The 19645-nt window shown below is 40.1% G+C and overlaps 2 protein-coding genes across 2 annotated transcripts; both read right to left on the reverse strand.

The window, feature by feature from the left end:
• Positions 1 to 520: 520 nt before the first annotated feature.
• Positions 521 to 5537, reverse strand: LOC141770487 (dehydrogenase/reductase SDR family member 13-like). Its single transcript, XM_074640027.1, has 5 exons — positions 5381 to 5537; positions 3060 to 3178; positions 2310 to 2433; positions 1862 to 2188; positions 521 to 1218 (listed from the first exon to the last, which is right to left on the reverse strand). The coding sequence occupies exons 1-5, from the start codon at positions 5505 to 5507 to the stop codon at positions 962 to 964; spliced, it is 954 nt and encodes a 317-aa protein (XP_074496128.1). The 5' UTR covers positions 5508 to 5537; the 3' UTR covers positions 521 to 961.
• Positions 5538 to 10480: 4943 nt separating this feature from the next.
• On the reverse strand, positions 10481 to 16174 carry LOC141770489 (dehydrogenase/reductase SDR family member 13-like). The gene is made up of 5 exons (XM_074640030.1): positions 15970 to 16174; positions 15030 to 15148; positions 14508 to 14631; positions 12139 to 12465; positions 10481 to 11015 (listed from the first exon to the last, which is right to left on the reverse strand). Exons 1-5 carry the CDS (start codon positions 16100 to 16102, stop codon positions 10756 to 10758), a joined length of 963 nt encoding a protein of 320 aa, XP_074496131.1. The 5' UTR covers positions 16103 to 16174; the 3' UTR covers positions 10481 to 10755.
• Positions 16175 to 19645: the final 3471 nt, after the last annotated feature.

The following is a 19645-nucleotide window of genomic DNA, read 5'->3' on the forward strand; positions in this document are numbered from 1 at the left end:
TAGGATACTTCATACAGAGAGATAATGCACCAGATTTCGTTTCTTAAAATCCTATGGTTATTAATGAGCGTTTAATTACTACCTCATTCTCTATTACATATTTCAATTCAAATAGTGCATAACATGTTAAACATACTTACCTTACTGGACAAAGTGTAGGGCTGTATTAAATCATACATCAGCAACTTAGTAAAAAAAATCTTCTAAATGAACAGAATTTTTATTTATTATTAAAATAATAAATCGTACACTAGCACCAGCAACTTGGTAAAAATTCTTCTAAATTAACACAATTGATATTTATTATTAAAATAATAAATCATACACCAGCAACTTGGTAAAGAATCTTCTAAATTAACACAATTGATATTTATTATTAAAATAATAAATCATACACCAGCAACTTGGTAAAGAATCTTCTAAATTAACAGGAATTACAATTCAAGTGTAAACCTTTTTAATCCAGCAACAAATTGGTCAAAATTTAAACAGGAATTAAAATTACATAGTATTTAATGTATATAGTATATAAACATAGAATAGAATTTAATAGATCGGCTCCATTGCCAACGATATCCGATCCAGCTATTTCAGTCAGTGTCAGCCCGATATCCGATCTGGTATCGGTATCGGTGCATCCTTAGTTTGATGGAGCATTTACCCAAAGCAGTCTTCCTCCTCTTTACACAGCTGGCCATCGTAACATTTCAGTAAAAAAATGTGGCTTGACCACAAGTCATGACATCTCTTTGTGGATAACTGCCATTTAATAAACAATAGGCACAGTTGTAAGGTTATGCAGATAATAGAAACAGTAAGACATTGCATTGCTTTATGTTCACCATGAGAAACCAGTCTTTAAAGAAATAGAGACCAACAATAAGACATTGACGCTGGAGGCCTGTCGAGGTCTCTGATAAGGCACCGAAGCGATCATACTGGATTAGGATTCAGTATGTTATCATAAACTGGTTAACCTCTCGCTCACTTCCCACAGCTTCTTTGCCAGGGCATCATCTCGACCCTTGGCTCCCACTTGTTGCAGTGCACAGTTAGAAAAGTAGCGTCCGCTGAGAGGCTCGATGCCCTCCTGCAGGGCACAGGACAGGGTGGTCTGGGACCCCCCCTCAGGATCCAGGAAGAAGAGCTTGGCAAAGGGCATCACGAGGAGCCGCTGCCACAGGCTCATATTGCGGAGGAATTCTGTGTAGATGACTCCTGGAAGAAGAAATGATCCAAACATATGAGGTTTAGCTGAAGTGCTCCATGATTACTGTAAAGCACAGGTAGTCACAGGTAGTCTATTCTCTCAGTTGACCTGCCCTCAGATACTGTGGTGACATAAGTATCTAGTGGCAGGGCAGCAATACTGGGGGTCCATAATACCCTAGCAACAACAAGTGGGAACAACTACTGCTATAGTTTGAAGATAGATTGTAAATCTTCTTCTGATGAGAAAGAACTCTCTCTTGAGCTTACCTCAACCATCGACTTTACTCCAGACCCTTGTGGTAAGAAATGCTCTGACGTCTGACGTGGAAGCCTGTGACTAGATAGATAGCTCACCGCCTGATTTTTAGGACTAAAAGTTAACTGTGACATTCTGTACAGTGAGATATTTAAAATGTTTCAAAGATCTTTTGATGCCACTGTGAGTAACTAGGCGCTAGGTTAGCAAATATGTCACTGAAGACCGAAGTGTCTAGTGACCCAATAATAATATTATTGCTTATGGACTGTAAAACAGAAGAGATGAGTGAAAATGAAAATGCTTTCCAGCTTGGTCACATATAATATATATCTAGGATGTGTTACCTCACTCACCCAACATTCTTATACAAAATGTGCAGAAGGCACTAACCTGGGTGGAGGCTGTAGCAGGTGACACTGGTGCCCTCCAGCTTGTTGGCCAGCTCCCTGGTGAAGAGCACGTTACACAGCTTGCTGTTGCAGTAGGCTTGAATGTTGTCCCAGGTAGACTGACCACACACTAAGTCCTTCTTGGAGGCCAGCAGAGGGAAGTTGATGCTGCCAAGGCGGTGCAGAAGTGCAGCCACGTTGACCACACGACTGGGACCGCACTGCTGCAGCTGCTCCAGGAGAAGGTTGGTGAGCAGGAAGTGACCCAGGTGGTTTACCCCAAACGCCATGCCGAAACCATCCTCAGTGTGTCCTGGACCCATCACACCTGAAACAGAGAGCTCAAATGTAACTGACTTTGTTTCCTTTACTATTTTCATTTTGTTTTCATGTAAAAAATAAAAAAACGTATCATGGAGGGATTTCCCACCGTACTCTGACACCCTCACCTGCGTTGTTGACGAGGATGTCCAGTCTGGGTTCAGTCTTTAGGAAGGTTTCAGCAAAGCTGCGAACAGACTTGAAACTCGCAAGATCCAACTGCATGAACACCACCTGATTGTTCCCACTCTCCTGAAGGACATTAAAGCTGGCTGAGTGTGACTGTAATACACAAATCTAACAGAACTGAACAATACTGATATTTAAACATATTGAAAACAATGTTTCCTGCAGTCTCCGGAAGGCTCAGGTCATTTCAGTTACTGTGGTCAGACTGATTAGAAAACACACCTACTGCACATCCTGATTTTTCACAGCAACTTACTTCCACATTATTACAAATGTGCAGAGGCTATAGGCAAGTCTAATTGTGGGTTAACAAAAGCCTGGTCCTGGGATGCTTTCTCTACAAAGAATATCCTATGAAACTGTGTGATGTTACACTCAGTTGCCGGTTTATTAGGGACACCAAGCTAAAACTAATACAACAATAAATCCTACATTCACGACGGTTCTAATGTTGAGTTTTTGTTCAAACTATTTTAGAGTTGTTGATTCAACTGTGTGATCATTTTGTATTGGGTTATAAGAGGTGTTTCTAGGGAGGCTAAGTAAGTCAAGATTCCTGAGTATATCTGGACTAAATGCTTTATAGTCACAATTCTTAGATTAGTCGATCTACTAACAACTGATATCTGAATTGAAATTCTCCTTGCTCTTTGTGCGGACTATGTCTCCTATACTATCGGAGAACTTACTCTACGGATGTCAAAAGCAGCAGCCTCAGCTTTGTCCTTGTTGCGGCAGGCTAGGATCACCCTGGCTCCTCTCTTTGCCAGATCCAGAGCCGTGGCCTTGCCGATGCCAGTGTTGCTTCCTGTGCAGGAAAAGCACTCGCATACATCAAACTCAACAAAACAATGACAACAAGGAGCTGTGCTCAACTCAGTGACCCCTAACTAGTCATTCCAAAGCCTGGCATCACAGCAGATTAGAGCCATAGTATATACAAATCATTACTCCTTTCATACATTAGATAATGATAATATACAAAATTTAAAAACAAATTCAGTTCTTTAAATTACGCATTGTTCTATAGCACCCAGCATACTGTACTAGGGTGGAAGAAGATAGTGGAAGTCTATACAAAGATGAACTAAGAGTTAAGAATTCTGTGAGTTTATTGGGAAGATGAATGAGGTTATCAATACTGGATTTCATACACACCGATCAGCCACCACATTATTACCACCTGCCTAATATTGAGTAAGTCCCCCTTTTGCCGCCAAAACAGCCCTGACTCGTCGACGCACGGACTCCACTAGACCTCTGAAGGTGTGCTGTGGTATCTGGCACCAAGCCGTCAGTAGCAGATCCTTTACGTCCTGTAAGTTGCGAGGTGGGGCCTCTATGGATCGGACTTGTTTGTCCAGCACATCCCACAGATGCTCGATTGGATTGAGATCTGGAGAATTTGGAGGCCGAGTCAACACATTGAACTTGTTGCCGTCCACACGATGTAAAAGAAAACGTGATTCATCAGACCGGGCCACCTTCTTACATCGCTCCGTGGTCCAGTTCTGATGCTCACGTGCCCATTGTAGGCGCTTTTGGCGGTGGACACGGGTCGGTCAGCACAGGCACCCTGACCGGTCTGCAGCTACGCAGCCCCTTACGCAACAAACTGCGATGCACTGTGTGTTCTGACACCTTTTTATCAGAACCAGCATTAACTTTTTCAGCAGTTTGAGCTCCAGTAGCTCTTCTATTGGATCGGACAACACGGGCCAGCCTTCGCTCCCCACGTGCATCAATGAGCCTCGGGTCCGACCCTGTCGCCGGTTGACCGGTTTTCTTTCCTTGGACCACTTTTGGTAGGTCCTGACCACTGCAGACCGGGAACATCCCACAAGAGCTGCAGTTTTGGAGATGCTCTGACCCAGTCGTCTAGCCATCACAATTTGTCCCTTGTCAAAGTCGCTCACATCCTCTTTATGCTTGCCCATTTTTTCTGCTACCAACACAAAGTTCAAAGTTCAAAATGTTCACTTGCTGTCTGATATATCCCACCCAGTGCCAGGTGCCATTGTAACAAGATAATCAATGTTATTCACTTCACCTGTCAGTGGTCTTAATGTTATGGCTGATCGGTGTATGTCTCTTTAGCACCTAGCACTACGTTCACCCACTTGTTTCCAACTGTCTGCTGTTTGCTGCTGAGCAGGTAGTGTACGTGGGTTTTTAGAGCGGTTTTGCTGAAAACAGATGCCGGCTGCAGCTGGAAACAACGCTATGAGATCACAATGAGTAAACAATGAGCTGAAATTCAACATAAAGCTCTGTAAAGCCGAGGGGGAGCCGCAGATTCAGGTCATAATTCATTGCCACAAGACACCCTTTTCACATTTAGTACATTGTTATTATGAAAATATTGATTATAGCCACTTTAACCTTTAAGGGGCAACAGTCTAGTCATCATGAGTCTACCCAACTTCTGTGGCTCTGGAGGAGGTTTCTTAACCTGATGATGTCATCTGAGTTATCTTGGATTGGGTTTGAAGACCACAAATTTACAACATAAAGTCATTGTGATTCACTTCACCTGTTAGTGGTCTTTAAGTTATGTCTGATCAGTGTATATTCTTTATTTTACATATTTAAACTTGGTGTGGTTAGATTAATACTTCATTTCAGAGGTACATTTCCCCTCACAAATTAGGGCAGTACATTAAAATGTCTGAAAACAGATTTAGGTATAATGCACACACTTAAAAAGTTAAGTTTTAGAATATATATGGATATAATATAATAATCCATATATGATATAATATGGATTCAACAATATGAAGAGAGTAAAACAGTTCCTATGTTTGGGTCTAAAGAAAGATGGAAATATCACTTGGGAACTGCAGTACTTTATGAGAAATGGGGAAAATAGTAAATCAATGTATATATGTATTTTGTGTAGAAGGGAAGTTGTTTAGCACACAGGGGACAGTCTGGAGGCTGTTTGTTTACATGAAGATGAGCTGCTTTACAGTTTGAAGCTACATGTTAGCAGGAAGCTGAGGCTCGTTACCTGTAACAATGACCGTCTTCCCCTCCAGCGTCACTGAGCTGGAGCACCTTGCTCCTCTGAACACACAGTAATACACCAGCACATAGAAGCACAGAGCTCCTGCTGCGAGGCACAGCAACACAGACATCACTACACTCAACTAGTGACTGGAGAGTCAACTTCCCTTACAGCTGTTCCAGACTTTCAAAATAAACTATCTGTGGCCGAACAAAACATCGTTTACTGTTTGTTAAGCATGAAAGTGCCCAAATTATTATTTTTAGATAAATTAAAAAATACAGCACTTTTTTTTATAAAAGTGGCAAGATGATATATTTTAAGTTTATCTATATAAAGAATTTATTTTGAAGGACAATCCATCTAAAACAGTTCAAACATCCGGTTGGGTTTCTTGGTTTTAGCGTCACTGAACCGCCAGATGTCGCCTTAGTAGTAACATTTATTACATTTAATACATTTATAAAGAGCAAGTACAATCCAAACAGGATACTCCCTTCATTATTAATATTTAATTAATATAATAATTAATAATAATTATGAATTAATTACTTTAAATACTTATAATTGTGTGCTTTTGTCAAGAGTGACACACCTTAAACCCTGCATAGATCGATGCGATGGGCAGTTCTGACTATATGGTTAATGTTTGTAGTGACATTATTCATCACTGCTTTGTCAAGTAACCAGGCCTATAGTGTAATGGATGTTCTTTCTTTATTTAACTTTTTACAGTGCACAGACAAATTATATATGGGAAAAAAAATAGACACAAAAAGAAAGAAAGCTTTAAATAAAATAAATAATGAAATAAGATAGGCTACTGCAGGTAAAGGACTTCTACAGTAGAGGCTAATAACTAAAGTAGAGTAGGTTTGTGTGTATGTATGCAGTAGTGTGTATTTGCGCTGTAGACATGGGGAGAGCACACGTGCAAGTGTGTAGTGATGTCATTTAAAGTTTAATTCTTCACGTACATGAGGCCAAGGTATAAGGAGGATCATCATACCTGCTCAATCTGCAAACCACCAACGGCATTTACAGTATTCAACAAGCTCTGAGAACTCACTGACTACTACTATCATCTTACCACATTTATAAAAAGTGCTGTATTTTGGCATTTATTTAAAAAAAAAAAAAAATTGGGCACTTTCATGCAAAATAGACACAAAATAAGGAAAGCTTTAAATAAAATAAATAATGAAATAAGATAGGCTACTGCAGGTAGAGGACTTCTAAAGTAGAGTCTAATAATAACTAAAGTAGTAGGAGTAGTTTTATGTGTATGCAGTAGTGTGTATTTGCGCTGTAGACATGGAGACATAGTAGTGTGTGCATTGAATGTGTGTGCTGAAGCATGTCATTTAAAGTTGAATTCTTTATGTACATAAAGCCACGGTATTATTAGGAGGATCATCACACCTGCTCAATCTGCAAACCACCAACGGCATTTATAGTATTCAAAAAGCTCTGAGAACTCACTGACTACTACTACTGCTATGCAGAAACAACTTGATCTATCACACAAGTATAGTCTGTGGGATTACTTTACTGGGATCGGCTATTTGACATTCATATTCAGAATTATCCGGCCATGACTGTGCAAACACAACATATTACATAAAAGGACTTTACAAACACTACACAGCATTGATGAAAGTTGCTAAGTCATGGTGACAGAACCAACAACTGACAGGTCTTTATCTTATTAGGGAGGAGTGGAGTGGCAGTGAAAGAAGGGTGTGATCTGAATCACAACCCATTCCCACTAGGAGAATTCATTTGGATGACAGCTTTTTTTAATTTTACATTTAGTTTAACTTGAATTCTAATTGAGTTAATAGAAAATGTTTGGTTTTTTTACTGGCCAGCAGCTTTCATACTAGTTTAAGAGCCAAACCTTTATGTTAACCTTACACTTGTTAGCCTATAGCTAAGCTTTTCACAAAACAAGCACAAGAAAATATTGAGTCCAGTTCTAGATATTGTGATCCATGTACAGTAATAGCGTCATGTTTGAAGGAAACAACACCAAATTCTGTTTATAACATGATGACATCCAATGTCAGGAATCAGCTGTAAAGCTTTTGATGGTAGACCACACAATCTCTCAGTTCCCACAGATTTGTCCCATACTTGAAGAAGTAACATTGGCTGAGAGGTTCATTTTGAGAGATCATGCAGAGTGGGATTCTGACCTGCTTGTGGGCCACAACAAAGGAGGGAGATGCACACCAAACTTAGCAATAACAGACTGAAATTTATTAAAGTAAGTTACGATGATAATTGCCAAGAGGTGTAAAAGTCAGGATCAGTGATGAATGAGAGTGCATGAATGCAGGGGATAATGTGAGGTGAGTGTTGTCAGTGTAAACAAAAGAAGCAATGCGGTGCAGTGTGAAGGTGTCTTTGGGTTCATGCCAACTGGCAAAACAGGGGGTGTGGCAGTGAGAGTGCACCTGTAACAAAAAGGTGCATAACTTCAAAACAGATTCACCTATTATGGCCAAACCCATTTGTATGAAGGTATTATTGGAGATAAACACCCGTGCCCTGTGGAATTTGTAGTTGTAGGAAATAGTCACACATGTGTAACAGTAAATTTGAAGTCGTCTCAGTCCTGTTCCCTTTCAGAGTCTGCTGGGTGTAGTTACCATGTTCCCAGACTAACCTGTTGAACCAGAATCAGGGTTTGGGTGGAGAATGACCTCTAATCCCAATTTCAAATGATCGTAAGCCTTCTGCATTAAACAGACAAAGTGTAAAATAAATCTGCCGTCTTCAGAGCCTTATTCCAAGAGTTTGATTTTGACAAAGTGAGGGAGTGGGTGTGTTTGGTTGTAGTAAGTGCCTCTGAGATGACAAATTAAACATTAACTACACTCTTGTGTTTGATTTAGTACTGGGAAAATTAAAGTTTGTGGCTATGAATTTGGACTGCTGTTACCCGTTTTAAACGCTAGCTGTCCGTCCTACATATTACTCCTTTAAAACAAAACAGCGAAAAAGATAAAACAAACAACATACAGTAAGACATTTTACATAAAATAAACAAACTACAGACTTAAAACAAACAGCAAACTAAATCAAACAATGAATTAGCAGTGTTCAGTAACAGGACATACAGTGGTAAAATAGTCCTTATTCCTGTTTTTATACTCGTCCATGCTTATAAACTAATCTAGTTTAAAGTGACTCTGTAGCTCACACCAAGATGAGTGTAAAAACTTTAAAAGCACTTTCACCAAGCTTGAGCAGCAGCTTTAGATTTGCCCCATTAGTGATTATTGTCAACAATACGGCCTAGTGTCAGTACTTGCAAATAAGAGTACCAAACCACCAACTATTAGCTGCGGCTGTTTTTTTTTTTTTTTCTCTCTTTAAAAAGACTCCTTTCAGAAGAAATGTGATGTCCCACAAAACCATCCTCCAGGGAGAATTCAAAAATGTCAGATGGATCTATGTCCCTGTTGATACTGGAGTTTGAATGATTCTCATTCATAACACACTCTCAGGCACACACTCATACTGTACACATGTAAGATTCAGTGTGTGTCATCGCTACAACGAAGACAAACACTTTACATTTGAAAGATCTATTAAAACAATTCTGAATTCATCAAAGCAAAAGCATTATGACTGAGCTCTTATGATTGCAGTGATATTTTTGAAGATACTTTTTTTTTAATTTAGTCATTCATTAATTCATAAACATTCATGCGGGGCGGCTGTCGCTCAGTGGTAGAGCGGGACCAAAAACAGAGAGATTCAGGTGTGCATAGGAACTGAGTAAAGACCCACGCTTCCAGTTCTGTGCAGGAAGAAAAGAAGGTTCTCCAATAATAATCTAATTTAATCATCCATTAAAGCTCCTGAAAACTTGGTTTCTTAAAGGACCAGTGTGTAACATTTGGAGGGATCTATTAGCAGAAATGGAATATAATATTCATAACTATGTTTTCATTAGTGTATAATCACTTGAAACTAAGAATCGTGAGCTTAGAAGGAGCCCTTTATATCTACATAGGGAGCGGGTCCTCTTCACGGAGTTCTCCATGTTGCTCCACCATGTTTCTACAGTAGCCCAGAATGGACAAACCAAACACTGGCTCTAGAGAGAGCCTTTCACATTTTTAACATTACTTGAGGGCCACCGCAGCTTGTGAAACTGCGGTAACGTGAGCTGCAGAATGCAAAACTGTAGTACCGCCAACCACCATATGACTTTGTTGCTCCTAAAGTGTTGTTATGGGAAGAATGGGCTCTGAGCGAGACGAACAGCGTTTCCACGGTTTTGCACTCGGCGGCTCACGTTACCGCAGCCGTGGAAAGGGAGGAGTGAGTGGAGGGGTACCCAGTTCTGCAGTTACCGATAGTAGACGGTGGTCGGCACACCCCCGGTTTGGTGAAACAGACAGGAGTACCAGCATGGGAGCAAAGTAATGTACTGCTGTAGACGGGGACAGCAGCATAACGTATTTTAGCCCTCTAAAAGAAAGGCTCACCTAAAATAAAATTCATATCCATTTAAGTGTACGCTATATTTCGAATATTTTCACCGCTTCATCTTGCCGTCAGACAGCCCCTTTCCGATGGGGAACTGAACTGAAAGTGAAACTTATCTATGTTGTCTTCAAAGACGCCAGACATTGTAGCGACAGTATAGATGAGTTTCACGTTCGGTTTAGTTCCCCATCAGAAAATATTCGAAATATAGCGTACACTTATCAAACTGATATTGACTTATTTTAGGAGTCTAAAATATGTTTTGCTGCTACCACCGTCCACAGCAGTATATAACTTTGCTCCATGCTGGTACTCGTGTCTGTTTCTCGTGTGGGGGTCTGTAGGTAATACACTGACTATGGATAAGTCCCTCATACAACCCCACTTCAAAACACCCGAACTATCCCTTTAAAACTCAAAAATGTCCTTCTCTGGGTGTGGTTTGAGTTGATTCACTAGACTGGCATCGGTCATCAGATTATTTGTTTTACATTGTTAAATTAAACCTGTCTTCACCTTTTTCTGACACACCTTAACTCACTCTAAACCAGCGAAACCAGAAACTTTCGTGTCAAATAACCAGTATGATCACAATACAAGGTAGCAGTGTGTTCATGTAGGAACCCATCACGTGTTTATTTATAATGTGCATCAATAATTCCAATAATTCCAATCAAAATCTCAAATCAAATCTTTACAATCAAATATAAATTATTACAGTTATAAGTTATCACCAACATGAATGCTTAAGCAGTGCTGTACAAAACCTTTACCTTTTACACCTGCCTTATCTTGCCTGCCAGGATATCTTCCCATAATTTATATGACCGAAACAATGACAAGCCAATATCAGGAATTTGATGGAAAGCTTTTTATGCGAGACCAGAGAGTCTCTCACTGAGCTCCCACAGCTTCTTTGCAGCAGCGTCATCCTTGGCTCTAGCATAGACGTCTCTTACAGTGCAGTTAGAGAAGTAACGTCCAGTGAAAGGTTCGATCCCCTCCTCGAGAGCACAGTGCAGGGTGGTCTGGGATCCCTGAACGGTGTCTTTGAAGAAAAATACAACCATGGGCTTTATGAGCATTTGCATTACTGAGCCGGTGTTCCTCGCCAGCTCAGTTTTGATAGCTCCTGCAAAAGCATAAAATAGTGTAGTTTTAGTTTTAGTGTATACATACTAAAATAAACACACACTTTATGGTCCTGTTGGTGTACATACAAAATACATTATAATTACATAAAAATTAATTATTACAAATATTGTCTTTCCCTCCACCCAAAAAGGGTCTTCGGCCATGCTAGCAGCCTAACATCAAGGGATCATCAAAGTCATTAGGATGCATCCTCTGGGGACCTGGATGTCTGGTCCAGATTTCATGGCAATCCTTGATGGACTGACCAACCTACATTGCTATCCCTAGAGCACGGGTCAGCAACCTTTACTATCAAAAGAGCCATTTTAGGCAAAACAAATAAAATAATTTGTCTGGAGCCGCAAAACATTTGAGCATTCAAATGTAGGTAACATAGTTTATAGTCTAAGTATATAGTATATAAGTCTAATGCAGTGAGGGCCAAAGTGCAAATGTACTACGGAGTATTAGGGCCACATTGAGGGAAAAAACATCTGAGATTTCCAGAATAAAGTCGTAATATTATGAGAGAAAAGTCGTAATATTACGAGAATAAAGTCATAACTTTACAAGAAAAAAAGTCCTAAAATTACGAGAATGAAGTCATAACTCTTCGAAAAAAGTTGTAATATTATGAGAATAAAGTCATAACTTTACAAGAAAAAAATTAAATATTATGAATTTATTCTAATAATACTACGACTTTTTTTCTCATAAACTTCTGACTTTATTCTCGTAATATTACGACTTTATTCCCGAAATCTCAGATTATTTTTTTTTCCTCAATGTGGCCCTAATACTCCGTCGTACCTCCGTACCATAGACCTACAACAATGATAAATAAAAAAGAAAATGTAATGTATTCATTTCCACAAATTTTTTTAAAAATCCACAGGGAGCCACTGGAGAGGGGCTAAAGAGCCGCATGTGGCTCCGGAGCCGCAGGTTGCAGACCCCTGCCCTGGAGCCTCGACACTCGTTGTATTGAACTGTATTAATCTTCTTCAAACACCCCCATCGTGCCCCATTTTATGAACCAGTGTAGTACAATTCCTTGTTTTAAAATGTTATTTCCCATCTTATTTGCATTAGTTGAATGGTGACATAATCTGACCACTGACCTGGATGGAGGCAGTAGCAGGTGACCTTGGTTCCCTGCAGTCTCTTGCCCAGCTCATGGGTGAAGACGACGTTGCACAACTTGCTGTTGGAGTAGACCTGGAAAACCTCCATGGATGAGGTTCCCAGTCCCAGAGCTTTGTGGGTGTTCAGGCAGTCAAAATCAATTTTTCCCCAGTTATGTGCCATAGACGACACGGTGACCACCCTGCTGGGCTCACACTCCTTCAGCCGATCCAGCAGCAGGTTGGTTAACAGGAAGTGACCAATGTGGTTGACGCCAAACATCATCCCGAGTCCATCCTCTGTTCGACCCTGTAGGTAAACACCTGTAACAAAAAACATGGAGAGAGCTTAATCCTGTTTCCAGACATGGCAACATCAAAACAAGCAAGGCTTTAAACTATCTAATATCTGTGGAAGAGTATAATGATTCCTTGACTGTCTGGAGTCACAAGAACAGTCAACATGATCGTGATTTCAGAGAACTCGCATGTCTTCTATATCTTGCATTACGTACTTGCTGAGTTGACTATGACCCATTTCTGTCCAGAAGGGTAGACAAGCATACATTGCCTATCCTCCAGCAGACATGAAAAAACTAATATCCCGTCTCTGCACAGAAAATTGATTCAACACAGTCCCCAAATTATCAAATTACAGCAGCTATTACCTGTAAACTCAGTTAAAGGACCATTTCAGTTTATTACAACTTGGTCATATTTTTTGAATTTCCGTCAGTGAAGGTTCCCATTACACACGCTACAGTAATTCCTAAGATCCAGGAACATGTACACATTGCTATACAAAGTTTGATAGGTCAAGAAGATCAGACATGTTGTAAAGAAGCCATTACTTTAGCCAAATGATCCGAACCACTTTATATCAAACTAAAACTGAAAATAATACACCCAAAATGTCAGGAATAAACCCTCACTGCACAGGAAATCTGTATGCAATATAAATAATGGCTAGAAAAATAAAAGCTGTAACAAAAAGGTGCAATAGATTATATATTAATTCATATTAATATAGCAAACATCTAACTATAAAGCAAGGAATCTCTGTATGTCTGTCTGTCTGTATGTGGGTGTGTCCTTCGCATATCTCGAGAACCGTTCATCCAATATACTTCACATTCGGGGGGTGCATTGCTGGGGACCCAGGGACATGCAGTGTCAAAGTTGGTGCAATTTGGACACGCTACACGTTCAATATTAATAAACTTTGAACAAACAAGTGATAGGGCTCTGTGCAGCAGCGGGAGTGGGGCTTCAAGGCTATGCGGACTGAGTCGAGCATGTTGTCTGCAGCTGGCCTTTACAGGTCGCAGCTCATTGACTACAGTTCACTTTTGCTGCTGGATATACTAACGTTACAACTAAACTCTTCTTCACTTCTCTGGAGTCAACAAGCGCTCCGCGCTCCCTGACAACGCTGCAAGCATCACTTCCGGGGACCAAACCATTGGCCCGTTCCAAATGGGTAATCTAATGTTAGTTCAAGCTGCTAAACTGCAGATTCAGTTGGGGATAATTCGATTATTTTAACATTAGCATCATCATATATGACTCAGCAGCTGTGATAAAATCTAAGTACTGGTTTGCTGAGTTTGTTAGAACAACACCTAAAGTACACATTAATACATTTTCATATAGGTTCACGATCATATCCATAATAAATATAAATATGTAGAATTGTTGTACGCATCAAAAGTTTTTTAAATACCCCTTTTTGTGCATGTAAACCAATGCCCTATGTTCTAAGTAATAGGACACTTTTAATTAAACCATCTGAGCTGCATCAGTAATCAGGGACTACTGGATAAGAATGAGAGCAGGAGCTGTCAGAGGAGGAGAACTCAAGGAAGGAAGGCTGTGGAAACTAAGAGTGACACTCCTGCCTGATCTCTCTTTCTTTCTCCAGGAGAACCACAGCCCTTAAAGAAAGGAAAGTGACCGCCCCGATCCAGGAAGAACCTAAGTTTCCTTTACACCCCTGCCCTTTTTCCTGACAGTTGATAGAGACAAGTATTTTTTGGTTAGTCCACCCCTGTGTGCCAGTCTGGTTTCACCTCCATTACCACTGTTCAATTAATGTTTCATATCTTTCATATCATGATAAAGATGTTCAATGTACCAAGGTGGTCACAAACAAAGCTGAAACATTTACAACTGCTGCCCACATCATACCATGTTAAATTATCCTTTATTAGTAGGAATAATAGAGTTATCTTTCTGCAATAAACTTTGAAGTTGTTGTTAAAATAAAACTTTAAATGACGCAATGAAGACAGATAAGGATGTAAACCTCTAAAACAAGGGTTTCTGATGCTGTGCAAGTTAATGATCACTGCGATGAACAATCTAACCTGCGTTGTTGATGAGGATGTCCAGTCTGGGTTCAGACTTCAGAAAGGTCTCAGCAAAACTGCGAACAGACTTGAGACTCCCCAGATCCAATGGCATGAACACTACCTGATTACTGCCACTCTCCTGTGGGAGATATTGAGCAGAATTAGCACACTGAATGAGAAGTTGAATATAAAATAATAAGATGCATTGTGAAATTTTGGAATACACTTGTTTGTTATCAATTGTTTCTTAATCTCTGTGTGGCCACATGACTATCTAGGATACTTCCCCAAAAAGTGTTGTGCAACAGTGTTTTATTAGAGTGGACCAGCAGACACAGTGATATCAACTATACCATCTACCTCTGCTGCTAAAAATATGCTAAGTATTAACATTCTACACACAATAACATCAGCACAACATCATTATTAGCAACTCATAAGCTTACATAATATGACCCACAAGCTCGTCAACAAGGCATTTAGGACAAAGAAGCTTCTCTTGGAAGAAGAAACGGAGCTTGATAGATTTCTACTCACCCTCTTCACTTCCTCAAGAGCAGCCTCTCCTCTCTGCTTACTGCGACAGGCTAGAATCACTCTGGCGCCTCTTTTTGCCAGATCTATGGCCGTAGTCTTCCCGATGCCTGTGTTGCTGCCTGGAGATCAAAAAAATGAGAGACGCAGGTGATGGGGATGTCACTCCTTTCAATTGATGCAATTAAATCCTAGTGCAAGGATGATAGTCCTTTTTTTTCATGATGGAAGTTATGTTTATTTACATTAATCAGGTTAGTATTGAGATTTTATGGGATCACTCAGAGTTGATGCGTGCTAGGGTCGACTTAATGCGGTTGCAAGTGCACAATGCATGCAAGAGTAACTTACATTTTTGCTGCATGAAAATACATTACCGAATCTAATGAACAGAACAAACATATACACCTGGAGGAGAGAATACTCCCCACTTGGCCTGTTGCTCACGCGACGTTGACTTAACGGCAACAGGTGTCGCTGTTAACAAGCAATTTCTGATTCTTACATAGAGCCCCTTTAAAAGAACTTTTCTGGGCTGTACTTTTGTCAGACCATTTCAAAGTTGATGATGGAATCTCCTTCATATTAGATGACAACTGTCTGATTTTTAATTCAAGAATATGAGGACTTTGTTATGAACCTGATCTGATACCTTGCTCCATCCCCTAAATCTAATTTTAGCCCTTTACTTTCAAATTCTCTATTTTATATTCATAAAGTTTTGTTTTCATGTAGAGTTGCAGTCACAGTCTGTTTGCAACTGAAATCACTGGAAACCTATAAAATGTGCTGTATATATGAGATTTTTCTTCCCACACAATTTCTCAAAAGTAGTGCATACATCTAATCAATAGTCTATAATTAAAAAAAAGCCAGTGGCTATGACTTCTGCCACCCTGATGACACACGGCAGTCTACAAAAAAAACAAGAACCTTTACTCACCGGTCACAATCACAGTTTTCCCATCCAGCCGTTTTTTACTTGTGCACCGCTTTCCCTTCACCACAACATGACGGAAAATGTAAGCAATTCCTACAACTACACCCACGGTCACCAGAAGACAGACAGTAGACATTGTTCAGGCCTCGGTTGCTTACACCATACTGATTGCACTCTGGCTTTCAGAGTGAATTTGTGCAATGAGGCAAACAACCTCAACCATTTCCTGCCTGGGCGTGACAATGTGCTCCCTGTTATCAAGATACAGATATGTTTAAACAAGTTAGTAAAATGCATTTCAACTTTGTTCTACATTTTAAGGAAAGCTCAAAGTGAAATCAATATTACATACAGTCCATATTTTGTTTAACCATCATGGACACTTTAGCAAAAGATGTGTTGTGGAGTAATGCTGTGTTAAATCAAAGATAATGTCTTGCAAAGGACTTCTCCTCTCCTTGACCGTCTAGCATAATTTAATAGGAAAGCAGCAGCACCACCTGCAGTTGCAGACTGGCATTTCTAGACCTGCAGATGTAGACACAGAGCTGCAATTTTTGCTGCTTGTAGGCAGTATATTTTTGCCATCATTTGGCAAAAATTCCATAATAACCTTTCAGCATATTGTAATTCAAGTGTTTTGAGAGAAAACTAAACTTCTGCACCTCCTCATGGCTCTGTTTTCAGTCTTTAAAACACCTAGCCAGTGACTGGAGACTTTGGCAAATCACAGGTAATTTCATTGAGAGAGCGTTCCTATTGAGCGTTCCTATTGGCTGTGCTCCGGCTGGTGGGCGGTGCTTGGCATATCCTCAACAGATCAAACATGGCTGCCGGGTCACAAACTTTCTCATTTTACAGCTAAACAGTAGGGGAGAGTGGGGTAAGATGAGCCAATTTTTACTTATGCTGTCCTCGAGGTTAGGAAAAATGAGACAGAAGCAGAATGAAAACTTGAACCTTAAATTCAGGATCTCTCCTATCAAATGAAATGATCAGCATGTATCCATCACAAAGCTGTCTGGAAAAAATGACCTTCCCAAAAAAAGTGCTCCTGTGGCTCAACTTGCCCCAGGTAAGGGGTAAGTTGATCCGAGTCAGTGGGTAAGTTGAGCCATCGTGGGGTAAACTGAACATCTGAGTTTTTAAGTTTAAACCTCAGCATAAGTGTGTTAACAAACAGTTTCACAGTTATGAACTTGTGAGAACAAACCACCTGTGAGTTTCAAGACCATTGAACAATCAAAATATCATTCAATATTCGACAATATTCCAGTCGTCAAGGTTGCAGTGAAATATGAACTGTTGCTCCCTCCTTACAGTTCCTCCAGCCTTTTGAGGTTGAGGTAGCTCCTTCAGCACATCACTCAGTGGAAAAGATGCCTCATCCTTTTCCTTGAATACAAAGGTGGGCTTCTCACGTCAAGTGTTCCCCCGGATTCTTCTGAGAAATCTTGCACTCACTTCGTTGCCCTCCAGGCTCTCAACCAAGCCAATGTAATGGTAGCTTCTGCCTTTGGATACAAAGTTTACTATGACAAAGTCACCAACTGACAGATCTGAGATGTCTGATTCACTTCTCTCATCATTAGAACTCTCATGCTCAGAAGTGTCATCAAATGGGATGGCATCACACTCTCCTCAGAACTGCTGTATGCTGTGATTTTCGTCTTGGTCTTTGGTTTGACCTAGGCCTACCTGCTAAACCCTGCTCTTTCCAGTTGTTGGGGACAGGAAGGTTGTTCTTTCTGCCAATTCCAATGCCAGTTCACAGCATTTCTTTTGAGTAAGGCCGTGGAACTGTTCAGCCAGCTTCTTGATATGGTCTGCAAGCTCCTTCTCTACCTCCTCTGTGAGGACCCTCTTTGCCTCTGCTGTTCCACTATAACCAACTGTTTTAACTTCCTTTATCTCCCTCTTCTATAAAGGTTAACACATACAAAAATCAAACCAAGTTGTGTAACACTCAACAGTAATACCATTTTATACATCAGAGAATTAATTTGGTTAATTTATGGTGGGGTAAGTTGAGCCAGTGGCTCGGAATAATAGTAGAATATTAGTGAGCCAGTGGCTCAACTTACCCCATAGCCTTTGGCTCACTTTGCCCCATAGCTACCATTTTGGAAAAAATGGCCCAGTTTAGCAATTCAGGCTAATCTTTAGCGAAGGGATTAACATGGTGTTATATCTTAGTAAATCACCAACATGTATAATATATTTTTTTAGACCTGGATAAATTTGCTTTGACCTAACATTCATTATTCCTGACATGCAGAAAATTTACTTTGATAGGGAAAAAACTGTTTTTGGTGTAAAAAAGTACTTACTACTTCTCCCATGTGCTTCACTTCATCACAGCAAGATAGAAATGATGGGTACTTCCTGAATTTATGGTCACATGACAAAACATAATCACAGTTGCCAAGATACAGGGGGTGGGTCAACTTACCCACTGGCTCATTTTACCCCACTCTCCCCTACACGACAAGATGTTTCTGAAAACATTTGAGGGGATAAATAGGCATTAAAGTAACAAAATATTGATTAATATTTGATCAGCGCTGCCTCGTTTGACCGTTTGATCGGAGTTTGCGAGTGGTTGGCAGCCGACTCTCATAGGCAGCAGATGGACGACAGACTCCAGACCAGCTCTGACTGGTTGTTTTTCCTCCGGTCTGGGAAATCTTGCAGCTATCTAATCAATAAAAGTTAAAGCTGTACTAATTTAACTTAACTATACTTAATATAACTTAACTTATAACTTAATATAACTTTCATCTTTGATCAAATGACTATGGGTAATGTGAAAGGTGTCACAGAGCCACAGAGAATTGTCACCAAGTTTGGTTCACTCTCACCGCTCTAATTTAAAAAAAAAAAAAAAAAGCAGACAAAGGAACACAGCAGAGCACTTAACAGCTAAATAAACAGATTTTTTTCCCCTCAAAGTTGGTGCAGACCAAAACAGAGCTAAAAGGAGAGCAAATATTGGATCATACAACAACACAGCGTAAGGAAAATTGTGTTAGCTGTAGGCAATTTGGGACCTGTTTCCTGGATCCGTGGCTGAGGGGGAGAGGATGCCCCAGGGGAGGCAGCTGCTTATCGACACAGACAGTGGATTCGTGGACGTTAACGCCTCTGGGACTTTTAACTTTTTAACTTTTTAATCCTCTGAGTTTGTTTAAAGGATTTTTATTCCATGCAAACATTTGCCCAACAAACAGGTAACCCTCCAGAAACTTACCCTAAATGTTCCCGTTGGTTATATTTTTCACAACCGTAACCATATTTGTGTAAAACCTTTACGGAACCTCAGGGTAACATTTCCTGCAAGTTCTCAGAAGGTTATTTTTGAAAAACATTTATAAAAACTTCAGGCAACGTTCCTTGGATCTGTAAAGGTTGTTTTTTTTCGATAATAACCTTCTGAGAACTTACAGGGAATGTTACATAATGGTTTTGTAAAGTTTTTATCATAAAAGACCTTCTGAGGATTTTCATGGAACGCTTCCCAGATGTTCCATAAAGGTTTTAAAAAATAACCCTCTGGAAATGTTCCTGTATAAACCTTTAGAGAACCTCTAGGAAAATGTGCAGTGCAGTCAAAGGTGCAGTGTTTAGGATTTGGTGGCATCTAGCGATGAAGTTGCAGATCGCCGGGTCCTCTTCACGG

The sequence above is a fragment of the Sebastes fasciatus genome, chromosome 7 (assembly GCF_043250625.1).
Source record: "Sebastes fasciatus isolate fSebFas1 chromosome 7, fSebFas1.pri, whole genome shotgun sequence".
Taxonomy (NCBI): Eukaryota; Metazoa; Chordata; class Actinopteri; order Perciformes; family Sebastidae; genus Sebastes; species Sebastes fasciatus.

What these genes read in the sequence shown, in the direction of transcription:
- LOC141770487 (XM_074640027.1), bottom strand. Translation starts at nt 5,507, where the DNA reads ATGTCTGTGTTGCTGTGCCTCGCAGCAGGAGCTCTGTGCTTCTATGTG. An exon ending in CATCCTCGTCAACAACGCAG is followed by an intron (nt 2,189 to 2,309) that starts GTGAGGGTGTCA and finishes TCTCTGTTTCAG; the next exon opens with GTGTGATGGGTCCAGGACAC. An exon ending in CTGCTACAGCCTCCACCCAG is followed by an intron (nt 1,219 to 1,861) that starts GTTAGTGCCTTC and finishes TTCTTCTTCCAG; the next exon opens with GAGTCATCTACACAGAATTC.
- LOC141770489 (XM_074640030.1), bottom strand. Translation starts at nt 16,102, where the DNA reads ATGTCTACTGTCTGTCTTCTGGTGACCGTGGGTGTAGTTGTAGGAATT. An exon ending in CTCTTGAGGAAGTGAAGAGG is followed by an intron (nt 14,632 to 15,029) that starts GTGAGTAGAAAT and finishes TATCTCCCACAG; the next exon opens with GAGAGTGGCAGTAATCAGGT. An exon ending in CATCCTCATCAACAACGCAG is followed by an intron (nt 12,466 to 14,507) that starts GTTAGATTGTTC and finishes TTTTTGTTACAG; the next exon opens with GTGTTTACCTACAGGGTCGA.